This window comes from Silurus aristotelis, assembly GCF_946808225.1.
Source record: "Silurus aristotelis genome assembly, chromosome: 11".
Taxonomy (NCBI): Eukaryota; Metazoa; Chordata; class Actinopteri; order Siluriformes; family Siluridae; genus Silurus; species Silurus aristotelis.
The window spans coordinates 2,558,494-2,575,993 of NC_139584.1; the positions used below are offsets into that span (position 1 = coordinate 2,558,494).

A 17,500-nucleotide genomic window follows, 5' to 3' on the forward strand; every position below is an offset into this window, starting at 1 on the left:
TACTCACGCTCCTTAAAATGCTCCTGCAGCTTTTCAGAATGTTTCTGTTTATTTTCTTTCTTTCGCTACTCCGAATATATTTTACTGTATTACGACTGCTAATGAGATCATCACGCAGCAGCCAATCAGCTTCCTGTTATTGGTGCGAATCTCTCGGATTCTACCACAGATGTAAAACTGATTATTGTTTCAGAGGAAGTGTGAATTTGGCATTAATGTAGGGCTCGGTTAAGTAAGTGTGTGTGTGTGTGTGTGTGTGTGTGTGTGTGTGTGTGTGTGTGTGTGTGTGTGTGTGTGTGTGTGTGTGTGTGTGTGTGTGTGTGTGTGTGTGTGTGTGTGTGTGTGTGTGTGTGTGTGTGTGTGTGTGTGTGTGTGTGTGTGTGTGTGTGTGTGTGTGTAAAATCTGACCTGCAGAAATCCTGATATTCTAATAGTGAGTTTCTCAGTTACAGTAACATTTCACACTCTAACACCAAGCTTTTCTTCTCTTCTCTTCTCTCCTTTCTTCCCTTCTCTCTCCTCTCTTCTCCTCTCTCCTATTTCCTCCCTTTACTCTCCTCTTTTCTCTCTCTTCTTTCCTCTTTCCCACCCCAGCATTCGCTCTGCTCTGTCACACACCTGATCCCTTCTTTTTCCTCTTTCCTCTCCTCTCTTTCCTCTCCTCTCTTTCCTCTCTACTCTCCTCTTTCCTCTCTTTCCTCTCTTCTCTCCTATTTCCTCTCTTCTCCTCTCTCCTATTTCCTCTCTTTACTCTTTTCTTCCCTCTCTTCTCTCCTCTCTTCTCCTCTCTCCTATTTCCTCTCTTTACTCTCCTCTTCCCTCTCTTCTCTCCTCTCTTCTCCTCTCTCCTATTTCCTTTCTTTACTCTCCTCTTCCCTCTCTTCTCTCCTCTCTTCTCCTCTCTTCTCCTCTCTCCTATTTCCTCTCCTTACTCTCCTCTTCCCTCTCTTCTCTCCTCTCTTCTCCTCTCTTCTCCTCTCTCCTATTCCTCTCTTTACTCTCATCTTCCCTCTCTTCTCTCCTCTTTTCTCCTCTCTCCTATTTCCTCTCTTTACTCTCCTCTTTTCTCTCTCTTCTCTCCTCTTTCCCACCCCAGCATTCGCTCTGCTCTGCTCTGCTTTGCTCTGTCACACACCTGATCCCTTTAGAGAAAGAGCTGATAATTGGTTGATGTTTTGTAATGCAGCTATTCTGAGCTTAAGGTCGAGGGTTTTTTGTGTCTCCTTTCTCTTACTATAGAAGCCCGTTTCTGCCACTGAAGAAGAATAATAATAAAAAAAAAAGGGTATCGCAAACTTACAATTCTGACTTTTTTCTCAGAATTGTAAGATATAAACTCTTTTATGACACGTTCTGTGGAAGCACCGTCAGAAACCACGAGGTTCTTACAGAATACTGAAGTTCCTGTACCTTTTTATTGTAAAGTTTTTGTTTTGTGAGTTTGTATGGCGTTTTCCCGAAGTCAAGGTTTGGCCATATTAACTCTTTGGCATGCAAATCCTTTACGATTTGCGTATGTTATAATAGATTTTGTACGCATGTATATTTTCGTGCTTTTTTTTTTTTTACTCGGTCAGTGTGATGGAAATGAGATCGGAAAATCAAACGCTTGTCTGGAAGCAGTGGGTCCTTGGTACTCACAGTGTAACGAAAATATTGTAACGGAAGCTCTGATTGATAACAACCGAAAAAGCAGAAGTAGGGTTGTAAAGGGGTGGAAAATATCCGGTAAATTTCCAGAAACCTTCCATTGGAACTTCGGGAATTTGGGCAGTATTCCAAATTGGAAACTTGCAAAAAAAAAAAAAAAAAAAAGACCAACCAGGATTTTGAAAAAGAAATTGGGGAAATGTATATTTAATCGAACAAACATTAATACAAAAATTGTTTGATCATAAACTGACCTGCATTCAAACTAATAAAGATTTATTTTTTTATTACATTTTTGACTTAATTGTTAGTAATTGTTTTTTTTTTTTGTACAATCGCTTACACACAGCACAAGGAAGTTTTGTGTAATTTGCGTGAAAACCTGCCAAGTTGGACATTTTTTTGACGTTATTTTGTGTGCAGGACTGAAGAAATGATGCGTGTTGTGTTACGGATGTAGGGGGCGTGGCCTCAGTGACCCTGCAGTAAGTGTGCATGTGATTGATGGATGTGCAGGTAGAAATGAACTAAAAACCTGCATTAAATCTGATTATTATCCTGCAAGACTTTTTTTTAACTACCTTTAAGATCTCTGTTTTAGGCTCATCTGCAATTTTGTAAATTCTCTGCTTATTCTCATTCATTCCCATGAAAAGATTTCAGTTTTGAGAATTTCTTGAACCCTAAACAGAACATCAAATCGAAGCTTCTATAAACTAAAGATTTTACCCCAAAATGTAGTTAAATCCTCAATTCTGATTGGTCGGGAAGTGTTTCTATAGCAGACGATCACGTCTCGTTCACGTTCTACAGGGTTGAGGTTTTGGAGCTCTGAAGCGGGAGATCTTCCACTCCAACCCTTTAAAAGCACATCGTCCTGTAGCTTGTGCAGGAACCGGTTCGGGTCTCCTGCTTCAAGCCAAGGGACCTTTTGTGGTAGCAGCGTTGGGAAGAAACGTTATAGAGAAAAGGCGGCTGTCCCAATACTTTTGGCACCGTGTAATCGTCACGTCGGCTATTCCGTGAAAGAATCCTAGCGAAAACGCCGTTTTACAACGAACGATTAAATGAAATACCCGCCGCTGTACACAACCTTCGGGCGAGTGCGATCTAAAGGTCAGGGTTTTTTCTTTTTTCTTGCCTCATGCGTATCGACAGCGTGGGGAAATAACAGCGTCTGGAAAAGCCGAAGGGTCTGTGCTCATGTCCAGAATTCATTCCTGCTTCATTTACATGGAGACATAATAAGAATGTGGACTGCACCCCAGGCCTCCTCACCTCACCTACATCCGTACCTGAAGAGCAAAAGCGGACAAAATGTGGAATGGGATGTTCAAAAAGAGTCGGTTATGCTTCTAATTGATGTTTATGCCTTTTTTTTAATATTTTGTGGGTTTCCTCTGGGTTCTCCGGTTTTCTTCTCTGTTGCAAAATCCTTCCAGTATGCAGATCGCTACAATACAAATCAAGTAAAAAAAAAACATGATTGAAGATACAACCACAATACGGGCCGCCTAATTATAACTGTTAGGTTCAAAACATACCTTATTTTAGAGCAACACTCAATACACGAGAAAACAAAATCTCATGTTCTTCATCCTGAATCCTCTCCTCACCCCTCGCTGTTTTCTCCCCGTTCCTTCATTTTTTCCGTTCTGCAGCGTCTCCTGTGTTACCTGTCCAGAGCGCACCAGAGTTTAGCGGTTGGTGCGTCAGTAATAATAGTCCGTGGGGGAAACGCAGTGCTCAACATAACTCAACATTCAGCCATTATTGACTAAATAACTGGCAACAAAAGTGAGTACACCCTCAGTGATAACAGCTGTATGTGGTGTAAACGTGCAAAGTTCTTGTAAATGTTCTTGTCTGCCTGTTAGAACCAGACAATTGTGTGTATCTTGTATTAGAGCAGGTAAAAATGTGGTGCTTTGAGTCCAAATCTCTCATACTGACCACTGGATGTTCTACATGGACCTCATGGTAAAGAGTCTCTAAGGATTTGAGAATTAGAATTGTTGCTCTTAACAAAGATGTCGAGGCTGTAAGAAGATCAGTATCGCCCTGAAACTGAGTTACAGTACAGAGGTCAGTGTCATACAGAGGTTTTCTAAGACGGATTCCTCTCAGAACAGACCTCACAAGGGTCCATCAGAGAAGTCGAGTATATCTCCAGACCTGAACCCTATTGAGAAACCCTGTGTAGATCCTCAAACGGAAGGTGGAGAAGCTCCATGCGTGTAACATCCAGCAGCTCTGTGATGTCATTATGGAGGAGTGGAAAAGGATCCCAGCAACAACCTGTGCAGCTCTGGTGAATTCCACACCCAGGAGGATTAAAGCAGCGCTGGATAACAATGTGCTCACACACAGTATTCACACTTTGGACACAGTTTTGACGTGTTCACTGAGGTTTCGCAAGTTCAAGGTCACTTTGTACGTTTTCACCATTGGTGGTTTCGAGATGAATGCTTTAAAGATGCAGCTTGGCTGGAGATATCCTGCAGTGTGACAGAAGGTCAGCTCACCCCAGATCTTCACTTTTACCAGCCACATTTTTTTTGTCCTCTTTCTGATGGGGTTAAGCGAATAATGATTTTAACTGGTGTCCCAATACTTTTGGAGGCCGAGTGTATGGCGAGAGTTTAATCGGAAACGATTAAATGCACCATGGCGGAAAAGTGCTCAAAGGTCATTTAAGGTCATGACAAGTATGTGTATCTGTATGGTACGTGGTTTTCTCTGTGGGCTTCGTGAGTAAAAGTCGGCATTTTTTTTGGGGTTGCTGATCGAAGGCAAAAAAAAAACCCTGCGCGCTTGCGGCTCGGGTTTCAGCCCCGGCTTTCCTCGCGCGACAGCCCGCCGAACTCCACTTTCACCATTCCAACCATCCGAAATATTTATAGCGGCAACCTTTCGGCCGTTTCCGCTCCACAGCGACATAAATAGCCCATGATCTCTCTCCCATCTATATATAAATATATGTATATAATAAACCTCTTTTTCCCCATTTTAAGTCACTTTCCGTCGTAACGACTCTTAACGTTACCTAACGTCGGATCTGCAGATGTTTTGGAATGGCTCATTATATTTTACAAGCGACACCGCGAGCGGGATCTAGAGCACTAGCCTTCCAGCGCGTTCTCCAACCCACATGTGTGCTCCTGTTCTTAATATAGCCGCACTCGTTTCTGATCAGTTGCCGCAAACTTGGTCCACGTGTCGACGTACGAGGCGTTTACGAACAGTCCGAGAAATGCCAAAGAACAAAACGTGGCCTCACTAAATCACTTTCTGATGCATGATTAATTCCGTGTCTGATGGTTGTACTGAGAAACAGGGAGACTTTTTTTCTAGTCATTTTTAGCCTTTAGTCGACACCTGAGCATTTGATTGGTATGTGATTTTTGAACACATTTAGTTCCCATTTTCTCTTATTCCCTCCACTCTTCTGGGAAGATGTTTCACTAGATTTTGGAGTGTGCTTGTAGAGATATGTGCTGATGCAGCTACTGGTACTGAGGTAGGTGAGGAGACCTGGGGTGCAGATCTTCATGGAGCTGGATTTGTGCCAAGGGCATCATCCTGCTGGAACAGGTTTAGGTCTCCATGTTCTATACAATTGTGTGCCTCCAACAGCTTTGGAAAGCGACAGGTGTCCGGTTACTTTTGGTACTATTGTGTAATAGCTCTAATTGCTTCTGGACTTCAAGGCAATTTACAGGTCTATAGCAGGAGACCTACTATAACCCATGGCTTTGGGCACATGCGTGTTGACATGCTGGAACAGCACGGAGAATTTCATGCTTCTGCATCCATTGACGTTCTATACGTTTGTGTGCCTCCAACTTCGGTGGAACAGTTTGGAGAAGAACCACATATGGCTGGAAATACGGGTGTCCCAATACTTTTGGCAACAGAGTATTTTTCACTTTCATTCAGAAGCGTTTTTAGAAGTGTTTATTTGACCAATCAGATGAGTGGATGTAGATTAACACTGAACCCTGGCATGTGCTCATGGTTTCCCTCCCAGCATGGCTAATCCTCAGAACCCAACACGTCCTTGTACCGCGCATAGACGAAGGTCAAACGTTTGAGCAGTTTTGCCCCTGAGGTACCACTGACCAGTGATCCTGTCCCTTTCTTCACTTGGAGACCACTCTGTGCGGCTGGGGATGTTTTTTCAGGGACAGCCTGAAGATCCATGAAGTTCCTGAGAAACTTAAGAACTTTAGGAATGGTTCAATGGCTCAGCTGCAAAATTGATTGTTAAACACGCTCTACAAATAAAACCAAATCGAGTCGAAAATGATGTAGCCTCTGAAGATGAGGCCGAGGTGCTGGAAGTCGTTCGGGTGAAGCTCATCTCATCTGCGAACCGTTTGCATGTGTTTCGTTTGCCGGCTCGATTCCGTATCCGTATCCGTACCGCGCATGTTGACGAGCCTCGAGGCTTCTAGCTTTCTGTTCATCGTGAAGAAAAAATGCGCCCGCGGGTGCTGATCTTTTCTGAAGCGAGCAGCTGGTGTTGATGTTTACATGAGGTCATCTCCGTGCTGGAAGTCGAGTCCGCCATCGACACTCAGTGGCGTCTTCACAGGGGAGCGCCGTCACTTTCAGTACCGTCCAGAGTTAATAAACACGTCCGCCCACACACTCATCGTCTGCCGTCCCAAACCCATGTCATTGTTGCCTTTGTGTGTTTCTTTCACTTTCCGTTTCTGTTTCCTTGATCTGTCCTGCTATAGGTGGCGCCATGTGGCAGTCATAATTAAATGGTCGAACGAAATTGACCAATCAGAAGACAAGAAACCAAATCTACCAGTTTGAGCTTGCTGTTAGCACCTTTGTGCTCTGTAAGTGTTGGTCTTAGTAGCCTCATTGGTGTTGTTGGCATTGGTGGTCTTGGTGGCTTTGGTGGCCTTTTTAGCTGTGTTGGTCTTGGTAGCCTTGTTGGCCTTGTTAGCTTTGGTGGCCTTTTTGCCCCCCCTAGTGGTCAGCTAGTTTTAATGTGCTGTTTGTAATTCAGCTATTCAGTTAGCTACCAAAAACACAGTCTTCTTCTTTTTTGCTCACGTTCTCTTCTTTGGCAATGTCCTAGTTCTCCTTCCTCTGTAGAAACCACTTCATACACTATAATGCCAAAAGTATTGGGACACCCGACTCCTCCATATGCCATGTGTGGTTCTATACATCTGTGGCACTTGATCAAATGATCAAAATGACAATTGACTCGCGAGAATACTCCGGAATGTTTAAGTATTATGTATCTTCACAGGTGTATGTGTGTGTTTCACAGGGCGAGTGAACAGTGGCTTCCTCATCATCGTCTCGGCCCCCCCTGCCCCCTCTGATGGAGCGCGTGAGGAAGATCAAGCGGCAGCTGTCCATGACGCTGCGGGGGAGCAACAGCGGGGACAAAAACTTGACCGAGAGCATCAGCTCTCAGGATACAGGGGCACACAGTGACTCTGGTACGGTGTCACACCTTCATCTCTCACTGATCTATTAATAGAGTGATATTAATGACTCAAACACTGATTTCTGTTACAGTGATCATGAGCCCAAAACCTTCTTTTCAACTACTTAAAAGAAATTGTTTAAATAAATCGACGTGTGTTGTGGCGAGTTCGAGTCTGGAGTTTCTTCATCATTTATTCGTCTCTAAATGTCAAAGCGAATGTGAAACAAAGCGTGCGCTCGACCCTGATTGGTGACTCGCTGCGTGTTTGACCAGTTACGGTATTATCCTCATAAATAAAAAGCAACGACTGATTTAGCAAAATGTAGTTGAGTAAAAAGTCAAATATTTGAGTTTGAAATGTAGTGAAGTTACAGTCCAAGTCTCCCCAAATGGAAACACTTCAGTAACGTACAGATACGTGAAGGAGCTGCTTAACAGGAAGGAAAGAACACAGAGTATTGAAAAATGTGTTTCTACACTGTTGCCGTATTCGTTTTTCGAAGGTTTGAAATTAATAAAAAAATCTATTTAAGAAAAACAAAAACTAGGGGTGTAACAAGACACTCGATACGAACGTCGTTATGGTCACGATTTATTTTAAACAAAAATCTAATAATAAAATGAAACTGGCATTTAAATAAAATATTTATTTCCAAAACTATTTTCTGGAACTTTCTTTGTTGTACCTACAACTTAAAGAATTTAAACTGCTGCCCTTCTATTGGTCAGTTCAAGGTGGCGTGTAGCTCACGTGTCAGCAGCGCAACCAATAGGATAAAAAACAGACGTCATATCACAAACAAAAAAAACCGGATTAAAAACCTCCATGATGCATGTTGTAACGTTTTTGCTTCACTTGTACATAAGTCCAGATACATTCGAAAACTGCGTGAACCCAAAACAGAAGACGCTTCGACCCGCGTCATTTCCTTTTGGATTTCTGAAACATTGTGGAAGGCCAAAAACGGAGAGAAAAAGTCGCGTTTCCAAAAGAAAACATATTGGTGTGGGCGTGGCCATAAGGTGTTTTTTTTTTTAATTGACTTTAAATCTGATTTGTGGTTTCTTGGTGAAGATCAACAGTCCTTCTGCTGCTGTAGTATTGTAGGTTTACATGTAAAATGTATAAATGATCATTGCAGTTTTGATCCAATGCTGTGCGTCGAACGTGGTTTGGTGTCGATTTCTATACGCCGCAGTAGCTACAACTTTCCGCCAATTATTTTCTAATAGAATAGAATCAGAATCTCTGATGATTTTTTGTCAACATCAGAGACTGTAACGCAACGCTAAGAAACTGCAGTGCAAGTTCGTTATTATGGGGCCCTAAGAAGTGACTCGAAACACACCAGTAATGTCGGATAATCAGGTACCAACTGTAAGTTTGATTATATTTAGAATCCAGACCACGGCTCGCCTCAGGTCCTCGCTTTATTGCATCGCCTCGAAAGATTGTGTGTGTGTGTGTGTGTGTGTGTGTGTGTGTGTGTGTGTGTGTGTGTGTGTGTTTTAATAAAGCCATTTTATAGTCGGTCCAGATGTCACTCGGCCAACGGCAAGCTAATTTTAAATCATGACGAATCGCTGCTCTTATACATCAACGGCATGACACGAAACAACAGTTTGGGGAGAAATTGTAGGGGGGGGAGGGGGGCTAATTGGAAGTCAATTGAACATCCCCTGTTTTTGGCATTGCTGTTTTTATCGATTTTATTTTATTAGTTGATTCATTTGTGTGGAAGGATTTAATGCATGCGTAAGAAATGTGTGTTTTGTTTTTATTCCTTTTTTTTTTTTTTTTTCCCCCCCTCTGTTGATTTGGTGCCATTTTAATTTCTCCTCTTTCTTTTTTTGTTTTTTTTCTCCCCTTCCCCTCCCTCTCTCTATTTTTTGCCTCATTATCATCTGCCTCTCTCACCTGTCATCATTACTCATTTGTTGTCCTCCTCTACACACAAACCACCCCCCCCCGCCTCTCCCCTGGTCTGTCTGCCTTAAACTTTCTCAAATGATGCCCCTTGTCTGTTTCTGTTCGTTTCCCTTTCTTCTTCATGCCGTGTCCTCTCAACCCTTCCTGTCCCTCTTGCCCCTCTCTCCCTCTTCCTCTCTCCCAGAGGCCATGCCAGTTGGGGGTAGTGCCACCCTGCGTGGTTCAGTGAGAGGAGCAGGCGGCTCATTCAGCATGCACTCACTCCTGCAGTCGTACAGCAGCTCCCTGCACCGGCCGCGCAGCCTGGGCCGCAGCCTCAGCTCCTATCTCAACCACACCACGCGCCTCGGTACACACACACACACACACACACACACACACACACACTTCATACAAACCTGCCCTCTATATACATATGTACACAATAGGGACACAATACAAAAGTATTTGGACACTTGACGGCTCACACAAAATTGGAGACACCTGGCGTGTTTGGATGCATGAACTTTTCCTTTCTCTAGGAGACCCAAACCCATTCCAGCATGTCAATGCCCCTGTGCACAAAGCCAGCGCCATGAAGATACGCTTTATATGGGTTGGATATGATGGAAGATCTCCTGCTATAGAGCTTCGTCCCTGTTGAACTACTTCGGGATGAACTGGAACGACGACTCCAACTCTCTTTGTCTATCCAGTCTGTCCGAGCTCTTTAAGCATTGTTTAGAAAGCAGACAGTCGTCTGGAGTGATATTTATCAGGCAATGTCCTGCTCAGTCACCGCACCTAAATCTCTGGGATGAACTGGATCACAAGAACGAAATCTCCACCTAGTGAAGAACATCTTTGGCGAGTTTTACAAGAGACACAACAAAGTATTTCAGATGAATGTTTGGAGAAACGAACTGTTCGGATGCTGAGAGTGTAAAGCAAAAACAAAAGGCTCATGCATGTGTCTCTCAAAAACCATAAAAGACTTCCAACTTAAAGGACATGAAAACATGGACTAAAGTCGGGTAAATACTCGGATGTCCCAATTGTTTTGTTCATAAAGTGTCACTCATAGTTTATTGCATTACACCATGCATCACGTTTTCGCCTAGCCTGGTTGCTAGGCAACCGTTTCGCAGAAACTAATGGGCTAGCTAACGTATTCATCGCTCGTCCACTTGTGTGATTGTTCATCGTACAACGTTGGCCTTTGCAATGCTGGTGTAGCAAAAAAGCTAAATTATGCAAATGAGCCTGTTTATGCAAATGAGCCAGATTATGCAAATGAGTCATTTGTTTTCCGTGTTTAGTTTTCCATATCACTTTGTTGTTGTTGTTTTTTTTTCTCCATGATTTCTTCTGTCAATTAAAGCCCAAAAGAACTAAAAACAGGTCACCGGAGCATACAAGCAGGATGATTGTGTTGTCTGTTTGCAGAGATCGTCCACGAAGATGTAAAGATGGGCTCGGACGGAGAAAGCGACCAGGCGTCTGCAACCTCCTCCGACGAGGTGCACAGCCCGGTCCGCGTGAGGATGCGCAACAACGCCGGCCGCAAAATATCCACCGAGGTACTTCAGAACCGCCCCACACCTCTACCACCACCTCCTCCTCCTTTATATTCCTCGCTCTTCTGCTCGGCTTGTTTACGCCCCACAGAACGACCTGCTGATTATGGGCAAATAAAGAGGTGTTATTGTGTGTGTCCCTCCGAGTCGTACAGGAACAGCTGCACAGCAGGACGTGCAATCAATGACGTGTTAATTCACTCTGACAGACTAAAGAAAAGATTCATTAGTGTGTTCTGCCCCTCTGATGCCCCCCCCCCCCCGTGTTTGAGCGCTTTCTCTGGAGCGTAACAAAAGACCTGGTTATTTTAATTAACATTAAATAGCCACAGTTTATTCTCATCAGGGATCATAACGGTGGTTTATTGCAATTAAACATCTGGGATTGTGTTAATGAAGTGTGTGTGTGTGTGTGTGTGTGTGTGTGTGTGTGTGTGTGTGTGCGCGCGTGCGCGTGCATTTTGGTTTTCCCCCAAGGACATAAATAAGAGGCTCTCTCTCCCGGCTGATATCCGACTCCCAGACGGCTGCCTGGAGAAGTTCAATCTGAACAGCCCGCTGTTTGATAAACCACTAAGCAGACGACTGCGTAGAGTCTCTCTGGTAACAGCTTTCTGATCTCTCTTTTCTGTCTCACTCAGAACGTTCTCAACAAGCTCATATCTCCTGTTTCTTTTCTGTACTGATCACTAATCTCTCTCTCTCTCTCTCTCTCTCTCTCTCTCTCTCTCTCTCTCTCTCTCTCTCTCTCTCTCTCTTTCTCTGGCTTGCTAATCTCTTGCTGGCTTGATATTTTTCATTTTTCTGACTTGCTGATCTCTTTCTATCTCTGTGGCTTGCTGTTATCTCTCTTGGTCTTCTGATATCTCTCCCTGGCTTTCTGACCTCTCTATGAATTGCTGATCCTTCCTTTGAACAGCTAAATTCCCTCTCTGTCGTGATATTTTCTGTTTTTCTGACTTGCTGATCTCTTCCTCTCTCTTTCTCCCTCTCTGACTTGCTGATTTCTCTTAACCATGCTGATCTGCCTTCGACTTGCCGATCTCTCTTTCTGTCTCGATTTCTCTCTGATTCACTGAACTGCCGTGCAGATCAACAGCTACTTTCACAGCAGCCAATCACTCTGTCTGTGCGCTCGTTCCCCGTCTGTCTGTTTCGAGTCTGTCTGCCACTAAACGTCCTTAATACTGTCTGTCCTGTGCTCATTTGCTTTTTTTTCTCAGAATTTTATTCGCTCGCTCTCTTTTATTAATTCAAGCCTCATCTTCCTCTCTATCTTCTGTATTCTGGGTCACAGCAGAGAACATGCAGCTCCTCACGATCAGCACTTACAACCATTAAAGTGGCGTCGCTCTAATGATTTGCTGGTCTCTCCCTGTCATGATCACTGGATTCATTTGCTTTTTTTCTTCTGATCGCTTCCTGATCTCATTCTTTTGTGCTGATCAACAGGAAGGGGCAACATGATACATTTATACATTCATTATAATTGCTGATCACTTGCTGATCCTATTCTGTCTTGCTGATCGCTTGCTGATCCTATTCAGTGATCTTATTCTCGCCAGCTGATCATTTGTTGACCCTATTCTGTTTTGCTGATCTTATTTGTTGCTCTTATTCTGTTTTACTGATCACTTGCTGAGCTAATTCTGATCTATTGATCACATGCTGGTCTTATAACGTGATCTTATTCTGTCCTGCTGATCTCTCTCTGATCTCTCCATTTGTTCACTGATCACTTAGCAACCTCATTCTGTCTGCCAGATCACCCACAGAAATTACTACCTGTCCCATTTATCTCTTTGTAGATGACATTCCTGACATTCATTCTCTCTCTCTCTCTCTCTCTCTCTCTCTCTCTCTCTCTCTCTCTCTCTCTCTCTCTCTCTCTCTCTCTCTCTCTCTCTCTCTCTCTCTATATATATATATATATATATATCTCTGATCCTGATCCTTTGCTGATCTCTCTGTGACCCAGATCCCATTTTGTCCTGATCATTTGCTCGTCTTTACTCATTATTGCACATAATCGCCTCTCCCTTCTTTCTTTCCATTTTCTTTGCTCTGTATCACTCTCTCTTTCTCTTGTTTCTTTCCCACATTCTCTCTTTTTTATATTCATATGCCCCAGCCTTGTCCGCCTCCGTATCTGTTGTATTCAGGGTCACAGCAGAGAACGTATAGCTCCACATGTTCACCTTCTAGGACATCTCACTGACAATAATGCATTCACCCTAAAAATGCTATTTTATTTTGAGATTTGAACCGTGGTAAAGCCGGGGATTACTGTATTCATGGAGCTGGAAAAGTCAGGTGTTTTAATACTTTTGTCTATATATAGTTGTGTATATGAGAGGTCGGCCGATTTATCGGTTTTGGCAATTAATCTGCATCAATAGTTAATTGCTGGAACTATCGTCAAAAATCCATACAGACAGTTTTTCCGGGTTGCGTTATCCAGTATCCATTTTAAAAAGTATCGGTTGATAAATCAGTTATCGGCAAGGTAAGATTAACCTTTAGTGTATATAAATGTAACCACCTGAATGAAATTAATTGCGTATAAATGTATAACATATTTTATGTTATATATAATATATAATAGTAATAATGCAGGATTCGGTTCCTCCAGGATCTGTGGACTGTTTACTTTCTCTCCAGTGACTTCATGAGGCATTTTATAGTGGAATAGCACTAAAGCATGTGTCCGAGCATGTGCACCAGGAGGATTAAAGGTCCCAGAATGGACATCCTGCTATACTAGACCCTAATAGTCTTAGGTTTTGACATTGTTCTATGGTAGATGTTTAGAGAAAGTTTTGATAGACCTCAGTTTTTTTTTTGTCTTGTATTAAATGATTCTGGCAGCAGTAAGGAGCATTTTCGAATTTAATTTTTTTGGGGGTGGTGAATTTTCGAATGCATGGTGATATGCGCTAATTATCTCGAGTGTTTATCTGAAGAGCCTCATCAGTATTTCTGAGGCTACAATTAGGGTCTGTAGACAGAAGCTCATTACTCAGTGCATGAATCTGTTAATTGTAATGGTGATGTAAATCGCTGGTAAGTGGAGTCATGCTGATTCTGAAGCACCATCCATATTTGTGATTTCAGTCGGAGATCGGGTTCGGGAAGCTGGAAACTTACGTGAAATTGGATAAACTCGGAGAGGTATTTTTTATTTTTATTTTTTTCTCTCTCTCAAAAGAATATTGTATTTTATTTGGGATTATGTGCAGTATTGTTTTGATTTTTCCTACAGAGTATGAGTGAAAAAAACTCATTTGCGTGTATCGCTATCTGATCTATTAACATCTAATCTCCAGAATGGACATTAGCACCGCCCCATCAGATCAAACACAGCCACTTTAGCCCCACCCCTTTTTATAGTTACATTTGTGTCATTTGGCATAAGTTGTCCTTATTCAGGGTGACTTACAACTGAGCAGTTGAAGGTTCTGGGCCTTTCTCAAGGGCCCAGCTTAGTGGTGCTGGGATTTAAACTCACAACCTTCCGATCTAGAGTCCAATGCCTTAACCACTGGGCCACTGTATTCTACAGATTGTGGAATGTACAATGCAGTGTTTTCCTATAAGGTCTCACTGTAAGGACAAAAGTTTGTGGCCATAATATAAAACTTTTTGGGAACATCCCATTCCACAGTAATAATTTCCATTCGTCTGGGAAGATTTTCAAGTGTGCTTGTGGAGATTTCTGGAGATTCGTTCTGCTGCATGGGAGTTAGGAAGGCAGGTGCTGATGTTGGTACGGTTGAGGAGGCCTGCAGTGGAGAAAACACCTTCCTGTTCAATAGGGTTGAGGTCAGAGCTCTATAGCAGAAGATCTACCAACCCATGTTAAGCAGATCTTCATGCACAGGGTTATTGTCATGCTGGAACAGGTTATAATTCCAAAAAATATCTAAAAAACTTTTCAGGGCACATATGCTACAGTCTATAAGGGGCGCAGTAAGCTAACCGATAACCTGGTGGCCCTCAAGGAGATCCGCCTGGAACACGAGGAAGGAGCTCCGTGCACCGCCATCAGAGAGGGTGAGTCAGAACCAGAACAGGACAGGAGGAGTCTCCAGTGGTCCATTGCATTGTACAGTATTTTGTATTATTAAGCTCTTATTAATGTATTATTAACACTTTCTTACTCGCTCTCTCTCGCCCCCTAGTGTCCCTGTTGAAGGACCTCAAACATGCCAACATTGTGACTCTGCATGACATCATCCACACCCAGAAGTCTCTGACGCTCGTGTTTGAATACCTAGTGAGTCACATGCATGCAAAACAGAGAGCTGAACACATCTAGTACTGTACCATACTGAGTTGCGGAGCATCACATTTTATCTCTCGAATCGAATGGAAATCGGATCGCACCACATCGCAATAGGGGGGAAATCGGATCGTATCGGTAGCTGCTTCTTATGAAATTTTAATGTATCGTGTCGTCGATTTCGCTTTGAGATGCGAATCACATCGGCCTCAGTTATGGAGATGCACTTTCCTAATAGGCAGTAAACAGGTCGATCTTGCAATATTCCCTTCCATCAATATATAGCAGTTACGGTCCTGGAACTCGGTGTTGAGGTTTGACCTTTCGTCCCTTCTGTCTATTCTGTCCACTCGCCTGCCATCTTGGCGAAACTCTGTCCAAGAAGGCTGCAATCTACTCGAATGTTGAGCAACCCGTTAACCAGAAATTGATCTCCTGGAAAGCCATGTTGAGAAATGTGGCATAAATCAGTTTTCGGTGTAATTAAAACGACAAATATTTTTCCCGGTAGCTTCAGCTGTTACTTAGTTCTCAATAACTGATAGAACAAAGCACCTGGGGTGCAGTCAGCATGTAAAGATCCATCTCGAAGGTGTTCAGTAGGGTTGAGATCAGATCATTACTAATACCCATGTGGAGCATATCTTCATGGTGCTGGCTTTGTGCACAGGGGCATTGAACAAGGAACAAAGGGTCTTTCAGTTCAAGAAGGGAAGATTCCATGCTCCTGCATCCAAACATCAACTTCAAGTTTAAGGAGGAACCACGTATGGCTGGAACAGTCAGGTGTCCCAGTACTTTTGGCCAAATAGCGTGTCTAGTACCCTACGTGTATATTCTATAGAATGTTATAAATGATCGAGTCCAGTGTTTGGAGAATCCCTGGTGTGGTCCTGGTTCAAGAAGCATAGATTCCATAAATTCTCCAGCACTGATGCAGAAAAATCATGTGGCATCAAGACGTTCGGCCAATAACTCAACTGAGGGGCGGGGCTCGCGTAATGGATCTGCAGACGTCTTGCACAGTCATCGCACCCACCGTTTTTCTAAACCTTCACCGATTACGTCTAAAGAGCGTTGTGAGAGAAAAGCAGCACGTGTTAAAAGCCACGTCTTTCGGTTACTAGCGCAAGAAGCTGCTAAGCTGTGACGTTACCACACGTGATCACGTGATCTCCATTTTTCTTTCCACAGGATAAAGACCTGAAACAGTATCTGGATGACTGCGGGAACTGCATCCACATGCACAACGTGAAGGTGAGAGTTACTGCAATGCTCCACTTTACAGCAGCTCTGCTTTCCACTCATCACACACACACACACACACACACACACACATATACACATCAGTCTGGGAATAAACTGTTTACTCATTATTATACATGAGACCATTACATGTAACCTCTGATGCATTATACTGTTGTGTGTGTGTGTGTGTGTGTGTGTGTGGGTGGGTGTGGGTGTGTGTGTGTAGCTCTTCTTGTACCAGCTGTTGCGAGGACTAAACTACTGTCATAGACGCAAAGTCCTCCATCGAGACCTCAAACCACAGAATCTCCTCATCAATGAACGTGGGGAACTCAAACTGGCTGACTTCGGTCTGTAACCATTTTGCGTACACACACACACACACACACACACACACACACACACACACACACACGCGTGCTTAGATAATGTATTATGCCGTATTCTCTCGGATTGGGGTTTATTTTTCAGCTTTGGGGAAGTGCAAGTTTAGTGATACTCGGCTTAAAAAAATGAAATTACGGTCATGATGTAGGTCATAAATTTTATTCTTAACAGTCTTAAGATGGTCTTTAAAAGTCATAAATAAAAATTTTGAGAGCAGAAACCCTATAAAAGCATCTGTTTTGGCACCTTTTTTCTATCGCGGTCCCTAGGCCTGGCCCGAGCCAAGTCAATCCCCACCAAGACTTACTCGAACGAAGTGGTGACCCTGTGGTACCGCCCACCTGACATCCTATTGGGCAGCACAGACTACTCCACCCAGATCGACATGTGGTCAGTACTCGCGTGTTTTTATCCGTGTCGGTTTCCTCTGAATACTGGAGTTGTAGCAGCTCCATCATCTGTGCGTGTCTGGTTTGGTGCAGGGGCGTCGGCTGCATCTTCTACGAGATGGCCACTGGTCGGCCGCTGTTCCCAGGATCTACAGTGGAGGAGGAGTTGCACTTCATCTTCAAACTGCTAGGTACCACGCTTCCGGTTTTATTCCAGTCTCTTCACCACTCTCTCTCTCTGCAGGGTTCAGCAATCAATCAGACCCTCTCCAATGTCTGCGTGCGGTATTTATAACTCTCCCTGCTGCTTCTCTCTCTCTCTCTCTCTCTCTCTCTCTCTCTCTCTCTCTCTCTCTCTCTCTCTCTCTCTCTCTCTCTCAGGAACACCTACGGAAGAAACCTGGCCTGGAATAACCTCCAATGAAGAATTCATCTCCTACAACTACCCCCGTTACCGTGCCGACTGCCTTCATAACCACACCCCTAGGTAAAAAAAAAAAAAAAAAACGACCTGTGCTCAGTTTAGATATTAGGTTGTGAGAAGCTGTGGTGAGAGAGGGTGAGGGTTCTCTCACTGCATCCATTGTTCACATCGAG

At 43.4% G+C, this 17,500-nt stretch overlaps 1 protein-coding gene across 1 annotated transcript in view; it reads left to right on the forward strand.

The window, feature by feature from the left end:
- cdk16 (cyclin dependent kinase 16) overlaps positions 1-17,500 on the forward strand; it is a 27,839-nt gene that overhangs the window by 4,871 nt on the left and 5,468 nt on the right. Inside the window, exons 2-13 of the mRNA XM_083554978.1 lie at positions 6,947-7,121; positions 9,226-9,390; positions 10,467-10,600; positions 11,075-11,200; positions 13,712-13,768; positions 14,536-14,650; positions 14,779-14,873; positions 16,074-16,136; positions 16,354-16,477; positions 16,784-16,904; positions 16,997-17,094; positions 17,285-17,390. Of these exons, the coding sequence (XP_083411104.1) occupies positions 7,001-7,121; positions 9,226-9,390; positions 10,467-10,600; positions 11,075-11,200; positions 13,712-13,768; positions 14,536-14,650; positions 14,779-14,873; positions 16,074-16,136; positions 16,354-16,477; positions 16,784-16,904; positions 16,997-17,094; positions 17,285-17,390 (1,325 nt within the window). The 5' untranslated portion in view covers positions 6,947-7,000. The remainder of the gene's footprint in view (positions 1-6,946; positions 7,122-9,225; positions 9,391-10,466; positions 10,601-11,074; positions 11,201-13,711; positions 13,769-14,535; positions 14,651-14,778; positions 14,874-16,073; positions 16,137-16,353; positions 16,478-16,783; positions 16,905-16,996; positions 17,095-17,284; positions 17,391-17,500) is intronic.